This window comes from Columba livia, chromosome Z, assembly GCF_036013475.1.
Source record: "Columba livia isolate bColLiv1 breed racing homer chromosome Z, bColLiv1.pat.W.v2, whole genome shotgun sequence".
Classification (NCBI taxonomy): domain Eukaryota; kingdom Metazoa; phylum Chordata; class Aves; order Columbiformes; family Columbidae; genus Columba; species Columba livia.
In genome coordinates, this window is record NC_088642.1 from 67050560 (window position 1) to 67071425 (window position 20866).

The 20866-nt window shown below is 50.7% G+C and overlaps 1 protein-coding gene across 1 annotated transcript; it reads left to right on the forward strand.

The window, feature by feature from the left end:
• Positions 1-440: 440 nt before the first annotated feature.
• LOC135575269 (E3 ubiquitin-protein ligase Topors-like) lies at positions 441-3622 on the forward strand. The gene is made up of 2 exons (XM_065047389.1): positions 441-2189; positions 2469-3622. Exon 2 carries the CDS (start codon positions 2556-2558, stop codon positions 3609-3611), a length of 1056 nt encoding a protein of 351 aa, XP_064903461.1. The 5' UTR covers positions 441-2189; positions 2469-2555; the 3' UTR covers positions 3612-3622.
• The last annotated feature ends 17244 nt before the right edge of the window (positions 3623-20866 follow it).

Genomic DNA, 20866 nt, shown 5'->3' on the forward strand with positions numbered 1-20866 from the left:
CGCATCTCACCTAGATTTGTACCCACATCAGTAAAGAGATCACAAATGCTCTGGACCCACGCTCTGTGATGCTGAACGGCAAATGTGTAATCTAGCAGTGACTGCACCTAATTTGAAGGATTCTGGATGCATTTTGAGGCAAGCCCAACATTCCCCAGATGACCCGCATGAGCATTCTACTTGAGGTCTTTAATGACACCGCTGGGAAACAAGGAGCTGCGGAGGTGAAGGGGAGGAGTGGTTTGGTATGGTATGGTATGGTATGGTATGGTATGGTATGGTATGGTACGGTACGGTACGGTAAGGTATGGTATGGTATGGGTGCAGATAGCTGGGCATCCCTGCTCACACAGAGCATTTGATACACAGTACCTTTCTCAATTTGCCAAGCCTGATAAACTGCTCATGAAATACTATGTGCCCTGCCCTGACAGAGAACGTATCCTCTGTGGTTTTGTCCTCTCTATCTATCAGCCTCCTTCTCTCTTTTTTCCCTTCTCTTCACACATCTCATTGAAGAGCTCATTTCCTCTGCGACACATCCCAGCAAATGCATTTGGCCTTCCCAGCTCTTCTGCCACGCTGCAGACAGCAGCTAACAGAGGCTTAAATCCCCCTCTCATGTTTTTTTCTGCAAGTGTCTCCTGGCTGTGCCCATGATGTTTTATTCTTCTGTTGGTAGAGAAGTTGTGTTTCCAACACAACGGCACTTTTTAGGCTCAGGTTCTCCCAGGTCTGTTGTTGAACAGGTGAAAGAACCACGCTTCTCCTGAACTATAAACCTTGCAGGGGTCCTTTGCCCAAAATGTTGCTTGTGTGCGCATCTTTCCATTATCTGTTCATTCTCAACATTGTCTTGGAATGGGACGAGAGCAACAGAAGGCTGTCATGAAGTCACTGTGTTAAGGACTGTCTCATTAAAAAGTTGGCATACCAGAAGACAGAGCTAATAGTAGACAAGGAAACCTAAAGGATTTCAAATATGATTGCTTTGGCTTTTCAAACAGTCCACACAAAATGTGGGATTTGTAGAGTTCATATACATCTATCTTTGTTCATTCAAGCCATTCCGTAGCTGGAAGGATCTGGAAAGGACTTGCATTTTGTCGGAGATGAAGGCGTAAATGATTGAAGCCTGTGAGCACAGTACTCTTCTAATTCTGAACTCTTCATGCGCTTAGGACAACTTGTCAACAGTGCGGTGTGAGACAGAAGGAGAAGACAAGCACAGCCTCAAACCTGGCCTTATGGAGACCATTTGTCAGCTTCCAGTTGAACTTTCTTCAGATGACCTAGATGCTGGAACTCTGCGTATGTCCTTGTTATTTTAGACATGTTCTCTGCATGGAGGCCTGTCCTTCTAAACATGCAGATGACTATAGCACCCTTGACTCTGATACCGTCAAACTTGGAAATAACAGATAATGATCTTCCAAAAGGAAAAGAAGTACCTTGACTTATGAGTGGAAATGATAATAAAAGCCAGAGGTAGGAAGAGCCGATGAGACAGCATGGCCTATGCGGGGATCGACCCTGGGCTCCCCAAAGTCACGAGCAGGGAGCCTGCAGCCCTTCAGCCATCCAGGCACTACGATTCCTCCCTGCAAATCCCGACGTCGCACAGGGAAAGGCAGCTCCCAGCTGGGGGTGCTGATATGCGGCCATGGGCAGTCCACGCTGACTGGTTCCACCACGCTCCCCCTTGCAGGAGACCTGCGCACCGTGTCAGAGGTGGGGACAAGACACAGTCACAGACACGGGTGGCAGGTGACCAAGCTAGGGTGGCAGGGAAACACAGAAGCAAAACTAATGCAAGAGTATCTTCTTTTTTTCTCCAGCTGTCGTGCACATGCAGGGTGGAAGGCCGGCTGGAACATCACCAAGTGGTGGAGAGTGACATCAGCAAGCAAGGGACTGTGACATCATGGAGCCACGGACTGTGAGCTCGCGTCCCTCACTGCTCATCTCCGGGCGCCGGCAGAGCCTGGCTCAGCCTGGCTCGTGCCTGGACTCCTGCCGAGCAGCCTGCGAGGTGTGGACGTCGGAGCGAGGCTTCTCGTGGTGCTGGCTGGTGCTTTGGGGGCTGCTGTCGGCAGCTCTCGCTCCCATCCCGGAGCCATCCCTGTTTTTGCCCAGCCCTGCCTGCTTCAGGCAGCCGGGCATCGCGGCACACACTTGCTGCAGCGCAGGTGAGCTGTGCGGGAAACATCCCCCGGCCTGGCTGTGGGGTGGGCGACGTGTCTCGTGGAGTGGGGAGGGTGTCCTTGTCCAGGGGCCTGGGCATTCCCTCCTCCCCTCCCCTTCCCTCCCCTCCCCTCCCCTCCCCTCCCCTCCCCTCCCCTCCCCTCCCCTCCCCTCCCCTCCCCTCCCCTCCCCTCCCCTCCCCTCCCCTCCCCTCCCCTCCCCTCCCCTCCCCTCCCCTCCCCTCCATGTGACGGCCCATGACCATGGCCTCTCTCCTTTGGCAGTGCCCAACACCTTGGGCAGCACCAGCGCTGGCCAGGGGAAGCAGCTCCTCCTCCTCAGCTCTCCCCAAGCCGCTGCGCAGCACAAGCATGGCCAGCGAGACAGCGCGGAGCTGCCCCATCTGCGGTGATGCTCAGAAGACCGTCGCCTTCGTGCAGCCCTGCCAGCACCGGTTCTGCCTGGGCTGCATCCTGCGCTGGGCTCAAAGGACATCTACTTGCCCACTCTGCAGAGGCCAGATGCAAGAGATCAAGTTTTCTGTGCGGGGACACGACCAGCTGTGTGTCACCATGTCCCCTGCACAGCCAAGCCTGGCCAGCATCCAGGCCAGCGCAGCTCCCAGCCGCCCGGTCAGCAGCAGCCGCTCTGGCCCCGCAGGGTCCCCTGTGTTCTTTGTGATGGGGACGCCATTCCCGGAAGAGCAGGGGGCTGTGGAGACGGAGGACACGGCTGCCGTGGACGGGCTCCTGCCCCAGGTCTGGGCAGTGCTTTTCCGGCGACACCAGCAGCTCCTGGAGCCCGTGCTGCCCTGGCTCAGCCTGGAGCTGGACGCCATCTATGAGGAGCAGTGGTGGCTGGTGGTGGCAACAGAGAGGATCATTGTGTACGCCCTGTGCTGCCACGGGCTGGACGAGGAGGCCCTGGTCCAGCGCATGGAGCCCCAGCTCCAGGACAATGCAGCACCGCTGGTGCGTGGCCTCATCCAGGTCATCGTGGAGCGGTGCAGCGAGGAGGCCTGGAGGCTGCTGTGCTCCTACGGGGACGAGGAGGACGACGACGGGCGTGCAGCCAGCCCCAGCCCCCCCAGCTCCCGGGTGGGGACTCCTGACCCCAGGCTGGCCCCCACCAGCCCTGCGGGCTCCGACGTGGAGGATGAAGCCAGCACGTCGGAGGCCGCCCTGAGCAGGGCTCCCAGCTCCCTTCCACCTGCGCCCGGCCCCGCGCTGCGGGAGCAGCCCCAGGAGGAGCCGGGGCAGGTGGCGCTGGCAGGTCCCTCTGCCCGGGGCCGCAGCCGCAGCCCCTCCGCTGCCGACCGGGGCAGGGACCGCTCGCCTGGGGGGCCCCGGCGCCCCCCAAAGAGAAGGAACCCCGCGCCCCAGGACTCTCCTCAGCCCCGCAAGAGGCGGCCCCGTCGGCGGCACTAGCGGGGCTGCAGCTTCCCTTCGCAGAATCAAAAGCAAATAAATGTCTGTTTCTCTGACACATTCTCTGGCTGCTGCCTTCTTCCCCTTCTGGTGCTGTTGCACTCGAGTACCCTGAAGTGACGGTCATCCATAGAGATGAAACATCCGCTTCTGTCTCAGGCGCACAGAGCAGAAGAGGGTGTTTCCACGAGTCTGGTTGGCGAGGTATAACTAGCAAGTTTGGCAGCAGACAGCACTTGAATAGGAAACAGCACATCTGCAGAAGCATACGTCTTCTTCAGAACAGAAGCGTGTGTCCACTTGTGAATGCGCCTGTTTGACAGTGTCCGGGTAGAAAAATGACAACAGGGAAGAAAAATATCCCCAGCCTGTTCTTTCTGCCTTCTCAGATATGCTGTCTGGCTTGGGCCACACTTTGCAGAGTTGGACAAAGACCAAAGAGATACCAAAGGAAAAAGAGATGAAAATGCAAGGTGTTTTTTTTTAAAGCATACTTTCCTAACTGAACTCCAGCCAGATGGGTGAACAGGTACTCTGGCCGTATGCTGAGATCAGGCTTGTGAGAAAGCGCACAAGTCGAGCAGCGTGAGAACAAGCGGTGGGACTGCATGCTACGTGACAACACCAAGGACAGAAGAAGAGCGTGTGACAGACAAAACAGTGTCTATGGCAGTAACTTTGGTGGGAACACAAAATGCATTGCTTATGTAATGACTAACTAAGCAAATCGGCAAGCCTGAGTTTGTAATAAATGCCTCTTCTCGCGCCTTACTGAGAGTCTGTGCCTCATGCGCTACAAATGGCACCCGAACAGGGACTTCCAGCGCGGCTGTAAAGAAAGCAGCCATTCCGGTAGCGCAGCCCAACTGAACCAGGAAACAGGAATCACAGCGCACCCAGCACCGAGGAAAGGTGAGCGACTGGGAACCACGGGAGGGAAGATATCCCTAGAGCAAAGGCAAAGCCTAGGTCTCCTTCAGCGATTGTTCCAAAGGCAAAACTGGGACACATCAGGGGTCCGATTAGTGACTCTAGTAGAACGGATTGCTGATCACGTCCCGGACTTTCCTACAACTGGTACGTTTCCCTTGGAGGCACGGCATGAAGTCGGACGAGAACTATATGAACAGGCAGCGACCGGAGATAATGCTGCTTGCCAACATTTATCTACCTGGGGGAAAATTGTTACTAGTTTAAAAGCGGCTCAGAAGGAAGTAGCTGCAAGGGTGGCAACTAACTGTGACCCTTCTGCTCCTCTCTTGCCAGGGAAGGAGTGGGATCCTGTAGAAATAGCGTGCAAAAATGCACTAACCACGGATGCGGTAGCGGAGAAAGGGCTGGCTGACAACGAAGCCCCCGCTCGTACGCGACAGCCAACGCTTTTGACCAATGATGGTTTGTGGGAGTCGTCCAACAACCCCCTTGGTCCTGGCCTGACGGACCCGGAGCGAGAGCCTGATTTATTCCCCCCAGATGATACTTCCCTACTGAAAGCGCACACTAGTTTAACCGTGTGGGATAAAAGTCGAGAAGAGGCTTAAAAAGCAGGCGAATGGCAAGTGGTCACAGCATGCCCTGTGGCCTATTGTGAACAGCAACCTGCAGGCTTTCAACAGCTGTCTTATGAAGTTGTAAAGGAATTGCAGACTTCAGTTAAAGAAAATGGGGTTACTTCCTCATGCATTGTGAAGTTTTTAGAAGCGTTAAGCGCCTCCTAAGTACTGACTCCGCATGATTGGCGTTCTTTGTTGAAAAAGATCTTCACCACTACTCAATATATCGTATGGCGATCTGATTTTGGGGAGGACTGTACTATGGAATCTACCCGTAATGTATACCGTCAAAGAGGGATCGGTTACAGTCATTTAGCTGGGGAATGTGCTCCTGCTTTGCCAGAGAATCAAGGTGCATATCCCAGAGACATTTCTGTTTAATGCATTAACTGAGCAGTAGAAACAAATGAATATGCAATAGGTGTATGTACTAAATGCTAAGAAGTGCGAATCACGTGCACGCTCGTTTGGAGGAGCACTCCTGTGAGTGGGTGGCAACTAACTGTGACCCTATTGATACCGACAAGTTGGCAAAGAGAGCCCTTCACACTATCTTGAAACTGTTAAAAAGCAGGCACTTTTCTTACAGCACACCATACGCTCGCAGGATTGCTTCTCTAATCGGGCCGGCGCGTGATTCGCACTTCTCGGTTATTGATTACATATACGTATTGCATATTCATTTCTTTCTACTGCTCAGTTAATGCATTAAGCAGAAATTATTTCCATGACCCTGCCCTTTGCCCGAAGTCCATCTTTGGTAGTCGAGAGTCCTCATCAGGGGTCTCTAGTGGTCCCTGGTGGTTTTCTTAGCCTGGTGCCCCCCCGGTGATGGCTTCTTGACTTCATTTCTTGAGCAAGCATATTGTCATTTTGGACTGCTACTCAGCAAAAGCCATGCAGCTCTTTCTTCATTTGGTGGGACATTCCGCTTTCCCGGCTCACAAGCCAACGACATCCCGTTTGCCTCAAGTCCAGTCTCTCTACAGCTGTTGTTGCTCTGTTGCCCAGTCTTGCTACCTTAGGCCTAGTCTTGCTCCATGATGCCTAGGGCTTCTAAAAGAGTTTTGTTCCTCTTATCAAGAGAAAGGAGGGGCCATGGGCTCAGGTCTCACAGCCCCAGCCCCCGGGGACAAGAGGACAGCTCCACACCTACCAGACGCCGCAGCGTCGCCCTTTGCGTTTGAGACTCAGCAGAACGCTGAGCCGGGCGCTCCTGGGGCGGGCACGTTTCTTCCTCCAGCATGTCCGTCTCCGTGCCTGCACTTGTGCATCCAGAGTCTGCACGGCCGTGGGCACTGTCGGGCACGGACACGTGTGGGGACGCTTCCCAAGCGCAGGCACAGCCGAGCTCTCTCGCACGGAGGACACGGACACACACGTGCAAATGGTGGTGGAGACCAAAAAGTCTTTATTGGGGGGGCACTCTAATGGGCAGCGGCCCCACCCTGACCACAGGGAGGATCCTTCCCACGGCATGGGCCACGTTGTTGTAGGTCTCCTCACACAGTACGTTCAACAGGAGGTCGCAGAAGAGCTCGAGGCCAATGCAGGAGGCAAAGAGCACCACAGCAGCAAGAATGCAGGTGACAGCAAACATCGGGCTGGCAAAGAACATGTAGAGCATCCTGTGGGGCAGAAGAGGCATGGGAGACAGGGCATGGTGGACGCCTCGCAAGCCCCTCCTGATATGGGCTGCAGGGCCCTTTCCAGGAGCCCCACAGGCCTCCTCCCCAGCCGTTTCTCATTGCTCCCTCGGGCAGGCTGGGACATGAGACTCCGCAAGCCTGGGAAAACACCCCGACCCAGGGAAAACTGACGCCGAGCGCTTCTCGGCTGCAAAGCCCACAGCCGGCCAGCAGCCTGCCAGCAGCCTGGCTTGTGAGCCCCACCGGTTGCAGCAGGTGACCAGCCCACCCCAGTGGCTGCCCAGGAGCGGGCCCCGGGGCACAGGGGACGCAGTGGGGACACTCACTGCAGCCAGTACAGGAAGCCGCATCTCCTCGCCAGCGAGTCCTTCTCCTGCAGGGCAACAGAGGACACGGACGCTTGTCAAGCACTGGTGCATGGTGGGGACAGCTGGAGTTGCACGGTGCCCCTGGCCCCCGCCTTGCGCAGGAGCGTAGCCCGTGTGTGGCTGGCACCTCCGTGGACCCTCTCCCCAGGGACACCCCCGCTGGCAGGGGGACAGGGGCTGGCACAGGCTCTCCCGCTTACCAGCTGTTCTTCCACCAGCTCCGGACGTGCAGTCTGTGGTATCTCGGACTCCTCCTTCCTCTGCAGCTGGCTGCGGGCAACAGGGCTTGGTTGGACGACTTACAGAGCTCCATGGCCACGCAAGGGGTCCCCTTCCAAACACACACCACCCCAGGCAGGGAAAGGGCTCCCCTGTCACACCGCCTGCTGCACGTTCCCCCCACTCCGGTGCCTGCACCAGCATTGGCAGCCCCATCATGCGGTGCTGCCGAGACACCCCGGAGACACGTGTGGGGCCAGGGGCCGAACTCACCAGGCCTCTAAATACTCCATCTCCTCTTGAAGATTGCTTACTTCCCGGAACAGCGCCTGGGAGAAGGAAGGGTTGCGAGTGCCTGAGCCCGCTGCGGCCCTCCGCCAATCCCCCACCCCAGGGCCTGCGGGCACACAGCCCTTTCCCCCCAGCCCTTTCGGCATTACCTCGGTCTCCCGCCGCACAAAGGCCCCGGCCTCGGCATAGCGCTTTTCCATCTGCTAAACAACGGGTGCACCATGCGGGCGGCTGAGCCGGGACCTGGACACCCCTGGGCCTTTCCAGCCCCAGGGCCGTGCCCACTCAGGCCTCCTTCTCCCCCCTACCTGCTGCGCCTCTTCTTGCTTTCTTGCAGCCTCCTGTATAGCCTGGCACTGCTCCTGGGGGAGGGGAGGGGGTGAGGAGCAGCCATCAGGGCAGCAGGACACTGCCACCAGTGCGCTCCCCTGCCATTATGGCCTCCCAGCTCCCTCTGGGCACCTCCTTTGCCCTCACATCCCCTCTCCTTCCCAGCCCTGCAGGCGCTGTGGGCAGACACAGGGACCCCCACGCCCCACTCGGGACGCAGTCCACGTCTGGACATGGTCCTGAGCAACTGGCTCTAGGTGAGCCTGCTTGAGCAGGGCCACGAGGTGAGACAACATGATCTCCAGAGGTCCCTTCCAAGCGCAACCCGTCTGTGACTCGGGGAACTCACCTTACACTGGCCCAGCAGACTCTCCAGGTGCCGGCACTCCCGGCGCCGGTTCTCCAAACTTTCCACCGCGGCAGAGGTCTGGGAAGAGGAGCCGCACAGAGGCCCTGAGCCCGTGACACAGCCCCAGCCACCGCAGCCTGGGGACGTGGGCAGGGGAGGGGACACTGACCTCCGCGCTCAGCTGCGTGATGCTGTCCTTCAGCTGCTCCTGCTTCTTTGCCTGCGTGGGGAAAGGAGGGGTCAGGGGCTCAAGTCTCACGGCCCCAGCCCCCGGGGACAAGAGGACAACTCCACACCTACCAGACGCCGCAGCATCGCCTTTTGCATTTGAGACTCAGCAGAACGCTGAGCCAGGCACTCCCGGAGCATGCGCATGTCTTCCTCCAGCATGTCCATCTCTTCCTCCAGCATGTCCCTCTCCATGCCTGCACTTGTGTGTTGGGACTCTGCGAGGCGTGAACGGCACGGCCGTGGGCACTGTCGGGCACGGACACGCGCAGAGACGCTTCCCAAGCGCAGGCACAGCCGAACTCAGAGCGATGAGGACACGGGCACACACGTGCACACTGAGGGATGCCCAGAGCCTTCCACTGCACTGTGGACACAGGACAGGTCCTTGGCAACTACTCTCCAGACTCCTGCCCCGCAGCACCGAAGTTCTCCTCCGGATGCTTGCCCACCTCCAGGAGCAGCCCCTTTTATCCCCGCCAGGGCACCTACGTCACACACCCACAGTGACATCACAGTGACACGGCCAACACTGCCCATGGAGATGTGGCCATCACCTCCCTGGGGCTGGTGCCAGGAGCTGCTTTGGGGTCCAGCTGCGGCCGCCAAGGGAACAGGGCATCACTCGCAGCACCCACTCACAGGAGTGCTCCTCCAAACGAGCGTGCACGTGATTCGCACTTCTTAGCATTTATTACATACACCAATTGCTGATTCATACCGTACCATACCGTACCATAGGTCATCCATCCCCTCCCATATACCATACCATACCATACCACACCATATGCCATCTTATCCCATACCATACCGCATATCATTACGTGCAAAACCATACTCCATACCATACCATACAATACCATACCATACACACACCATACCATACCTTACCATACACCATACACCATCCTATCCCATGCCATCCCATCCCATCCCAGATACAATACCATACTGTTAGCAGTCAGGACACATAACCACGGGCGTAGTTATATGTGGTGCTTTATTTCAGCGCTGGGAAAACAGGGGTTCGCACCCAAAGCTGGCTTCGCTAGTCAGTTTAAGTTACACAGTATTTATGCAGTCCGTTCACATACATATTCATATATTCATTAAGATACGTAACGGTTACTCAGTATTGATTACAACATTGATTGCAACATCTTGGAACTATTTTGATCATGTGCAGTGTCCTCACTCTATGCGTATTTAGGCTACGATAAAAGCTAGGTTGTTAAGATAAGAGTATACTCGAACACGTTCTGCTTGAACATCCTCTCAGGGACAGTTTACAAAACTGATTCATCCTTTCAGGAACATTTTGTAAAACTGGTTCAGTTAGCAACAATACCATACGCCATATGATCCAATACCATACCGCATACCATAATATCCAGAACCATATCCCATACCGTACCGTACCGTACCATACCGTACCATACCATACACCACACCATTACATACAATAATATATCATACCATACCATAGGCCATACCATACCACATACCGTGCCATAGACAATACCATATTAAACATACACGATACTATACCATACATGATACTGGACCACACCATACCATACCATACCGTACCATACCATACCACACACCATACCATACCATACCATACCATACCATACCATACCATACCATGCCATGCCATGCCATGCCATGCCATGCCATGCCATGCCATACCATACCACGCCATGACATACCCCACAAAATACCACACCATACCTTAGCATATACCATACCACATGGCATACAATACCACACCATATACCATACCATACCAAACCATGAAATATACCATAGCACACCGTACAATGCACCATACGATGCCACAATATACACCATACCATACACCATACCACACTATACCATACAATACCATACAATACCATATAGTACCATATCACACCATACCCCATACCAAACAATACTCCATACCATACCATAACATACATCATACTATACCATACCATACCCCATACCAGTCAATACCATACCATACCATACCATACCATACCATACCATACCATACCATACCATACCATACCATACCATACCATACCATACCATACCATATGTCACAGAGCAACCCACAGGTCAATTTTAGGGACCACAAGGTCCAAAACCAACTTTTATTAGACCAGCGAGGCACAGGGTTTTAGCACTCCGAATGTGACTTAAATACAGGTTCGGATATCAGTGGAGGAAATTATTGAGAGGGGCAGCCACTAATACAACAGGAGGTCCACAGATTGCATGCACGTGGCTTCACCAAAACAGTGCCGGAGCCGTCCCCGAGTCCCGGAGGAGTACACACTTGCCTGAACACGGTGCGGGATTATTTTTATAGAGATACACGTACTCACAGTGAGTACGGAAAGTGTGCACTCGCGATGTCGCGAGAGTAAATTTATAATACGCTCGCAGTCCTGCGAGAGTTATTTTACACGTGCAAATGTGCACGGCATCCTACACGTGCTTATGTGGAAGCACGGGAGGAAAATATACTCGCGATTGTGCGAGGGGCTCTCGGCGGCCACTCGCGATTGTGCGAGGAAATAAAGTACTTGTGCAAGTGTGCACGGAAAGAAAATATACTCGCAATCCTGCGAGAAGTTTTACTTACACCGTGGTGGCGAGGCAAGCGGAGTCTCCATCCCGGGGAGGGGGGCTCTCGTGGCGGCAGTGGCTAAGCTCGTGCTCCAAGAGACCCGCGGCAATGGGCGGAGTCTCGACGAGAGTCCCGTTTTGTTATCTGATCAGACCTGACTGTAGGCATTGTATAAGCTTCTCTGCACCCCCCACACTGAGTGTGGGTGCCCCTGAAGCCCTCAAACATCCCCCACACTGGGCGCGGCCCAGTGTGCCTTGGCACTCCCTTCTTCTAATGTCCCAGGAGCCAGGGTGCTCTGGGCCAAACAAAAGAAGCTGTTAGCCTCAAATAGCAGAGAAAGGGGAAGATGTGCCATATTAAAAGAGGGAGGGGGGTTGCCATCTGCCACACCATACTATACCATACATACCATATGCCATAGCATACCATAACACATTTTACTATACCACAACATACCATATGCCATACCATACAATACCATACCATAGCATAAACCATACCATACTGTATACCATCCCATCCCACACCATATACCATAGCATACCATAAGCCATAGCATACCATAGCATAACGCATACTATAACATACAAAACCAGACCCCATATCATACCATACCATACATACATCATACCATCTCATACCATACACATTAACATACCATACCATACCACACTCAATACCATACCATACACCATACCATAATCCACACCCTACAGTACCATACCATACCATACCATACCATACCATACCATACCATACCATACCATACCATACCATACCATACCATACCATACCATACCATACCATACCATACCATACCAGATACAACACCCCATACCATACCATAGCAAACCATACTACATACCATACAATACCATACCGTACCGTACCGTACTGTACCATACCATACCATACCATACCGTACCGTACCGTACCGTACCATACCGTACCGTACCGTACCGTACCATACCATACCATACCATACCATACACCAGACCATCACCATCCCATCCCATCCCATCCCATCCCATCCCATCCCATCCCATCCCATCCCATCCCATCCACCATTCCATACCCCATACCATACCATAGTATAATTTAACACACATCATAGCATACCATATGTTACCATATGACACCATGCCATTCATCATACCATACTATACCATAGCATACACCATAGATACCATACCATGCCGTACTCCATATCATACAACACCATATCATACGAACCATACCATACCATAACCTATCATACAATACCATACCATACCATACCATAGCCTACCCTACCGTTCCTCATACCCCACCCTCCCGTACTACACCGTACCATACCGTACCATACCCTACCATACCCTACCATACCATACCATACCATACCATACCATACCATACCATACCATACCATACCATACCATACCATACCATACCATACCATAGCCTAGGATAGCATACCATACACCATGCAATGATAGCATACTATACCATAAAATGTACCATACCATACCATATACGATACAATACAATACACCATATTGTGCCATGCAATATATTATATTCCATACTATATCATTCTACACCATAACTCATACCATACCATACCATACCATACCGTACCGTACCGTACCGTACCGTACCGTACCATACCATACCATACCATACACCAGACCAGACCATCACCATCCCATCCCATCCCATCCCAAACCATCCACCATTCCATACCCCATACCATACCATAGTATAATTTAACACACATCATAGCATACCATGTTACCATATGACACCATGCCATTCATCATACCATACTATACCATAGCATACACCATAGATACCATACCATGCCGTACGCCATATCATACAACACCATATCATACGAACCATACCATACCATACCCTATCATACAATACCATACCATACCATAGCCTACCCTACCATTCCTCATACCCCACCCTACCGTACTACACCATACCATACCATACCATACCGTACCATACCGTACCATACCATACCCTACCATACCATACCATACCATACCATACCATACCATACCATACCATACCATACCATACCATACCATACCATACCATACCATACATTACCATAATGTACCATACCATACCGTACCGTACCGTACCATACCATACCATACCATACCATACCATACCATACTCCATTCCATACAATACCATATCCTAGGATAGCATGCCATACACCATACAATGATAGCATACAATAGCATAAAATGTACCATACGATACCATACACGATACAATACCATACACCATATTGTGCCATGCCATATACCATACCATACCGTACCGTACCATACCATACCATACCATACCATACCATACCATACCATACCATACCATACCATACCATACCATACACCATACCATACAAAACACAATACCATACCATACACCATACCATAACATACCATACCATACCATACCATACCATACCATACAGCATACTATACCATAGACAATGTCATACCACACACCATACCATACCATCCCATAACATACAAACTAACAATACCATACCATAACATAAACCATATCATACCATATTATACTATACCCCATACCATACCCGATACCATACCATACCATACCATACCATACCATACCATACCATACCATACCATACCATACCATACCATACCATATCATACCACATACAATACAATTTAATACCATACCATAAGCCAAATGACACAATACGATACCATACCATACGATGCGATACTGTACACTACCATACCATACACCATGCCGTACCATGCCATACCATACCCCATACCATACCTCATACCATACCATACTCTACAACATACTGTATCATACCATACTACACACCATACCATACCCCATACCACAACCCACACAATACCATACCATACCATACCATACCATACCATACCATACCATACCATACCATACCATACCATACCATACCATACCATACCATACCCTAGGATAGCATACCATACACCATTCAATGATAGCATACTATACCATAAAATGTACCATACCATACCATATACGATACAATACCATACACCATATTGTGCCATGCCATATATTATATTCCATACTATATCATTCTACACCATAACTCATACCATTCCATACCATACCATACCATACCATACCATACCATACCATACCATACCATACCATAAACCATAGGATACGGCATACCATACCATACCATACCATACACCATACCTTACCATACCATACACATTCCCATACCACACCATAGCACACGCCATACCATACCATACCATACCATACCATACCATACCATACCATACCATACCATACCATATACCATACACCATACCATATACCATACCATACCATATACCATACCATACCATAGCATACTATACAGCATAGCATGCCGTACCATACGATAGCATACCATACACCATAGCATAACATATACTTTACCATACCATGCCATTCCATACCGTACATCATACCAGACCATACACTATAACATAACATTCCATACCATTCTGTGCACCATTCCACATCATACCATGCACCATACCATACCATACCATACTAAAGAATATACCATACCATAGAATACCTTTCACCATATCATACCATACTAGATACCATACCATACGATAACATACAACGTACCATACCATACCATACCATACCATACCATACCATACCATACCATACCATACCATACACCATACCATACTATAAACAATACCATACCATAGACCATACCATAAAATACCATACCATAGACCATACTATACCGTAGACATTATCATACCACACACCGTACCATACCATACACCATGCCATGCCATGCCATGCCATGCCATGCCATGCCATGCCATGCCATACCATACCATACCATACCATACCATACCATACACCATAACATACGGCATACCATACATCATACCTTACCATACCATACACATTACCATACCATACCATAGCACACACCATACCATACGATACAATACCGCATAACATACTATACGCATTACCATATCATACACCATAACATTCCATAACATACAACGTACCATACCATACCACACCATACCATACACCACACCATAACATACAATACCATACACCACAGCATGCCATATACTCTACCATACCATATACTATACCATACAATACCATACGATACACCATACCATACACCATACAACAGAGTATCATACACCATACAATACCATACCATATACCACACCATACCATACCATGCCATACCATACCATACCATACCATACCATACCATACCATACCATACCATGCCATGCCATGCCTTCCCATACCATACCATACCATACACCATACCATATGTCGAGGGTTTAGTTTGCGGTGTGACAATAAAACCCTGGCAGAAGTATCGTTCATCCTCCTCCCCCCGCACTTCCCCCTTTTGCCCCTCCCTCTCCCCCGTTCCTACCAAGGACAGGCGATTGGGAGGGAAGGAAGGACAGAGAGAAGAGAGCTGGATGTATTACTAATGCTACTAATAGCAATAGAGAAAATAATACAAAATATACAAAACCAATCTTGAAAGCCTCAGCAACTGCAGAGCCGGCACCCGAAGTCCTAGATTGAACTCTGCAGCCAACCGGAGCTGGATTCAGTCTCTCACTAGGCCTCAGTTTGCAGGGACGACTAGCAAGGTCCTCTCCTAATGTCGGCCATAAGCAGAAGGGAAAAGGGAAAAAGGGCCGAGATCCTCGTGATCTCCCACTTTTATATGAAGTATTCACGTGAATGGAATGTTATGCACAGTTGGTCAGTTTCTTGGTCACCGGTTTCTCGTCGCCCCTCTCGCGAGATATCTATCCATGCTTGTCAACAAGTTTGCATTCCATTGCTAGGTTTACCAAAACATGTGTCTGGTTCTCGAGGAAAATGCAGCTAATATGAAGGCTTTAGCTGACAGGCACATTCACTAAAAGAGAAACTTGTTATTTAACAAAACCAGGACATTCCACCCCTTATAATATGCCATTCACTGAATGCTTAAACCTTATCAATGCAATCTATCAACACTACTACTATATATATATATATACATATCTATATATGTACACAGGAGTAATTAATCAGTGGACCATCCTTTGAAAAGTTCATTAAGTTCATTTTGTCACAACAGTCTCCCAGGGCAGGAAAAATGGTACAAGTGCACCTCATGACCACTGTTTGTGGGTTAAAGACATCAACTGCGAAGAAGTTGTCGGGCGCCACTCGAAGAAGCTAGCTCTGGTTTCGTCATCACTGTGTTGATCTGAAAGACACTTACTAAATACTGTTAGTATTGCAATTCACATGCTGCAATTCAGTATTGAATATTTTCACCTAAACTCAAATCCCCTTGAGGTACACACCAAACTTCTCCATCCTTAAGCATCACCCACCAGTTGCTGCCAGGTCCCTGGACAAAAACAATCCCACGAACGGGCTTGCCTTTGCCTGAGGCAGGAGTAACCCAGACTGCCTTTCCTAACATATTTCTGATTGGGCAGGCCCGGCTCGATTGGTTGGTCCCCTACTGTTGACCAACCAAGTGGCTTTTGCTAAATGTGAATCCCGGTTTTTAAAGGTTCCACCACCAAGTGCCTTTAGTGTAGTTTTTAGCAAACCATTGTACCTTTCAATTTTCCTAAAGGCTGGTGCATGATACAGAATATGGTATACCCACTCAATACCATGTTCTTTGGCCCTATTGCCTATAATACTGTTTTTGAAATGAGTACCATTGTCTGATTCAATTCTTTCTGGCGTACCGTGTCGCCAAAGGACTTGCTTTTCAAGGCCCAAGATAGTATTTCTGGCTGTTAGCATGAGGTACAGCATGTGTTTCCAACCATCCAGTGGTTGCTTCCACCATTGTAAGTACATAACGCCTACCTTGACGTGTTTGTGGAAGCGTAATATAATCAATCTGCCAAGCTTCTCCATACTTATACTTTAACCATCACCCCCCGTACCATACAGGCTTTACTGTTTCACTTGTTTGATTTCAGCGCAAGTTTCACATTCATGAATAACCTGTGAAACAGTGTCCGTAGTTAAATCCACCCCTCGATCGCGAGCCCATTTATATGTTGCATCTCTACCTTGATGCCCTGAAGCATCATGGGCCCACCGAGCTAGGAGAAGTTCACCTTTATGTTGCCAGTCCATGTCAACCTCAGCTACTTAAATCTTAGCAGCTTGATCCGCTTGTAGGTTGTTTAGATGTTCCCCGGTGGCTCGACTTTTAGGCACATGAGCATCTACATGACGAACTTTCACAGGCCGGCTCTCTAGCCGAGCAGCAATGTCTTGCCACAGCGTGGCAGCCAAAATGGGTTTACCTCTGCGCTGCCAGTTGCTTTTCTTCCATTGCTGTAGCCACCCCCACAAGGCATTTGCTACCATCCATGAGTCAGTATAAAGTATTGGCCTCTTCTCTCGTTCAGCAATGTCCAAAGCCAGCTGGATGGCTTTCACTTCTGCAAATTGACTAGAATCACCTTGTCCTTCAGTGGCTTCTGTAACTTGTCGTGTGGGACTCCACACAGCAGCTTTCCACCTTCGATTTTTTCCTACAAGACGACAGGATCCACCTGTGAACAGTGCATACTGCTTATCAGTCTCTGAAAGTGTACGGTGGTGCTTCTTCAGCACATTTTACTTCCACCTCATCTGGAGGCATCCCAAAGTCTTTACTTTCTGGCCAGTCTGTAATCACTTCTAAGGTCCCTGGACTATTGGGATTTCCAATTCGAGCTCGTTGCGTGATCAGTGCAATCCATTTACTCCACATAACTTCAGTTGTACGATGTGGAGAGGGAACTGTCCCTTTGAACATCCAGCTCAGCACCGGCAGTCGAGGTGCTAGGAGGAGCTGTGCTTCAGTACCGATCACTTCTGAAGCAGCTCGAGCTCCTTCATATGCTGCTAGTATCTCTTCTTCAGCTGGAGTATAGTTGGCCTCAGATCCTTTGTATCCTCGACTCCAAAAACCTAAGGGTTGACCTCGGGTTTCTCCTGGTGCTTTCTGCCAGAGGCTCCAGGTAAGTCCATTATCTCCAGCTGCGGTGTAGAGCACATTTTTAACATCTAGTCCAGTCCGAACTGGTCCAAGGGCCACTGCATGAGTTATCTCACGCTTAATTTGTTCAAAGGCTTGTCGTTGTTCAGAGCCCCATTCAAACTGGTTCTTTTTTCGAGTCACTCGATAGAGAGGGCTCACAATCTGGCTGTAGTCAGGGATATGCATTATCCAAAAACCTACAACGCCCAAGAAAGTCTGTGTCTCCTTTTTATTAGTAGGTGGAGACATTGCTGCAATTTTGTTGATCATATCCATTGGAATCTGACAACAGCCATCTTGCCATTTTATCCCTAAAAACTGGATCTCTCGTGCAGGTCCCTTGACCTTGCTTTGTTTTCTGGCAAAACCAGCATCCAAAAGAATCTGAATTATTCTCTCACCTTTTTCGAAGACTTCTTTCTCTGTGTCGCCCCATACGATGATGTCGTCAATATATTGCAAGTGTTCTGGAGCTTTACCTTGCTCCAGCATGGTCTGGATCAGTCGATGGCAGATGGTAGGACTGTGTTTCCACCCTTGGGGCAAGCGATTCCACGTGTACTGGATGCCCCTCCAGGTGAAAGCAAACTGCGGCCTGCACTCTGCTGCTACAGGAACAGAGAAAAATGCATTAGCAATGTCAGTTGTAGCATACCACTTAGCTGCCTTTGACTCCAGTTCAAATTGCAGTTCTAGCTTGTCAGGCACAGCAGCACTCAGTGACGTAACTTCATTCAGGCCACGATAGCCTACAGTTAGTCTCCACTCGTCACGAGACTTACGCACTGGCCAGACTGGGCTGTTAAAAGGTGAGCGAGTCTTACTGATCACACCCTGGCTTTCCAATTGACGGATCAACTTCTGGATAGGAATCAAAGAGTCTCGGTCAGCTGATCGGAGCCAGCCCAGCGAGGGCCGGAGCCGGCGGGGTTCAGCCAACCACGAGGTTCAACCGAGATTAGGAAGCTCAGAGGGAAACGTACAGGGACAGTGTGATTCCTGGCGAGTCCCGATCCCCGCAGCCCCGGCAGCCATTGCGAGAGAGCGGCTGACGTGGTGGGGGGCGTTCACACGGTGATGGTGACCACACCCCCCCCTTGCCTTGAAAAAGCCTTTAGGAGGGCAGCGACTAGTCTCTGCCCACCAGGTGCAAGGGAGGAGCAACCAGCTTGTGTAGCGGGTTAGTCCCACCCACACTGTGCTGCAGCAGCGGGGGTGGTAGCTTGTGCAGCAGTGTGCAGAGAGCACTTGTCGCTTGTCAGCCCCTCTAACTTATTGCCAGCATCCCAGACTGCTGACGACCATGGTCGCCTCCAGGAGGAGAGCTTGTCTGAAACAGACTGTGGCTACGCAGACTGAGGAGGTTCTGTCCCGAACGGTGGCTGTTCAGCTCTCCGGCTGCAGGGAGTGCCAGAGCCTGCTGCTGCCGGGGGAGGGAGGCCAGCAGTCCACCCGTGTGAGGTGTGAGCAGGTGCAAGACCTGCTCGACATGGTTGTGAAACTTAAGGAGGAGGTTGAGACGCTGAGGACCATCAGGGAGTGCGAAAGGGAGATCGACTGGTGGAGTAACACCCTGACGTGCCAGCTGCTTCCCATAGTCTGAGGGGAATGAAGAACGATTTCAAGGTCTTGGGAAGGATGGTGAAAGACTCAGGGGCTCAAGTGATCTTCCCTTCACTCCTTCCATCTTCAAGTGACGATGTGGGATGGAATAGGAAAATTCAGTCTCTAAATGGTTGGCTCCAAGACTGGTGCTACAGGCAGGGCTTTGGATTCTTTGATAATGAGTGGTTTTATAAGACACCAGTCCAGACAGTGTCACGCGGGAAAGATTTATCTCGCAGGGGCAAAAGGATGCTGGGGCAGGAATTAGCTGGGCTCATTTGGAGAGCTTTAAGCTAGGCTCGAAGGGGGATGGGGTTGTAGCTGGGCTTGTCCCAGTGGGGCAGCATTCTAAAACTGATGAGGACCGGGTGGCCTCCTATGCCCCTAGGGAGAAATTGGTGTGCTCTGCTCACTCCCTGAAATGCCTGTACACCAATGCGCGCAGCATGGGGAATAAGCAGGAGGAGTTAGAATCCTGTGTTCGGTCGGGAGATTATGATCTGGTGGCAATTACAGAAACATGGTGGGACAGTTCACATGACTGGAATGTGGTCATGGATGGCTATGCCCTTTTCAGGAAAGACAGGCCAGCCAGGCGTGGTGGTGGAGTTGCTCTCTATGTGAGAGAGCAACTACAATGTACTAAATTCTGCCCAGGAGTGGATGACGAGCGAGTTGAGAGTGTATGGGTCAGGATCAAGGGGCAGGCTGGCAGGGGTGACACTGTTGTGGGCGTCGGTTACAGGCCACCAGATCAGGCTGAGGAAGCTGATGAGGCCTTCTATGGGCAGCTGAGAGTGGCCTCACAGTCACAGGCCCTGGTTGTTGTGGGTGACTTTAACTTCCCTGATGTTTGCTGGAAGGACCATTCAGCCAGCCAGCCACAGTCCAGGAGGTTCCTCCAGTGCATTGATGATAACTTCCTCGTGCAGATGGTGGAG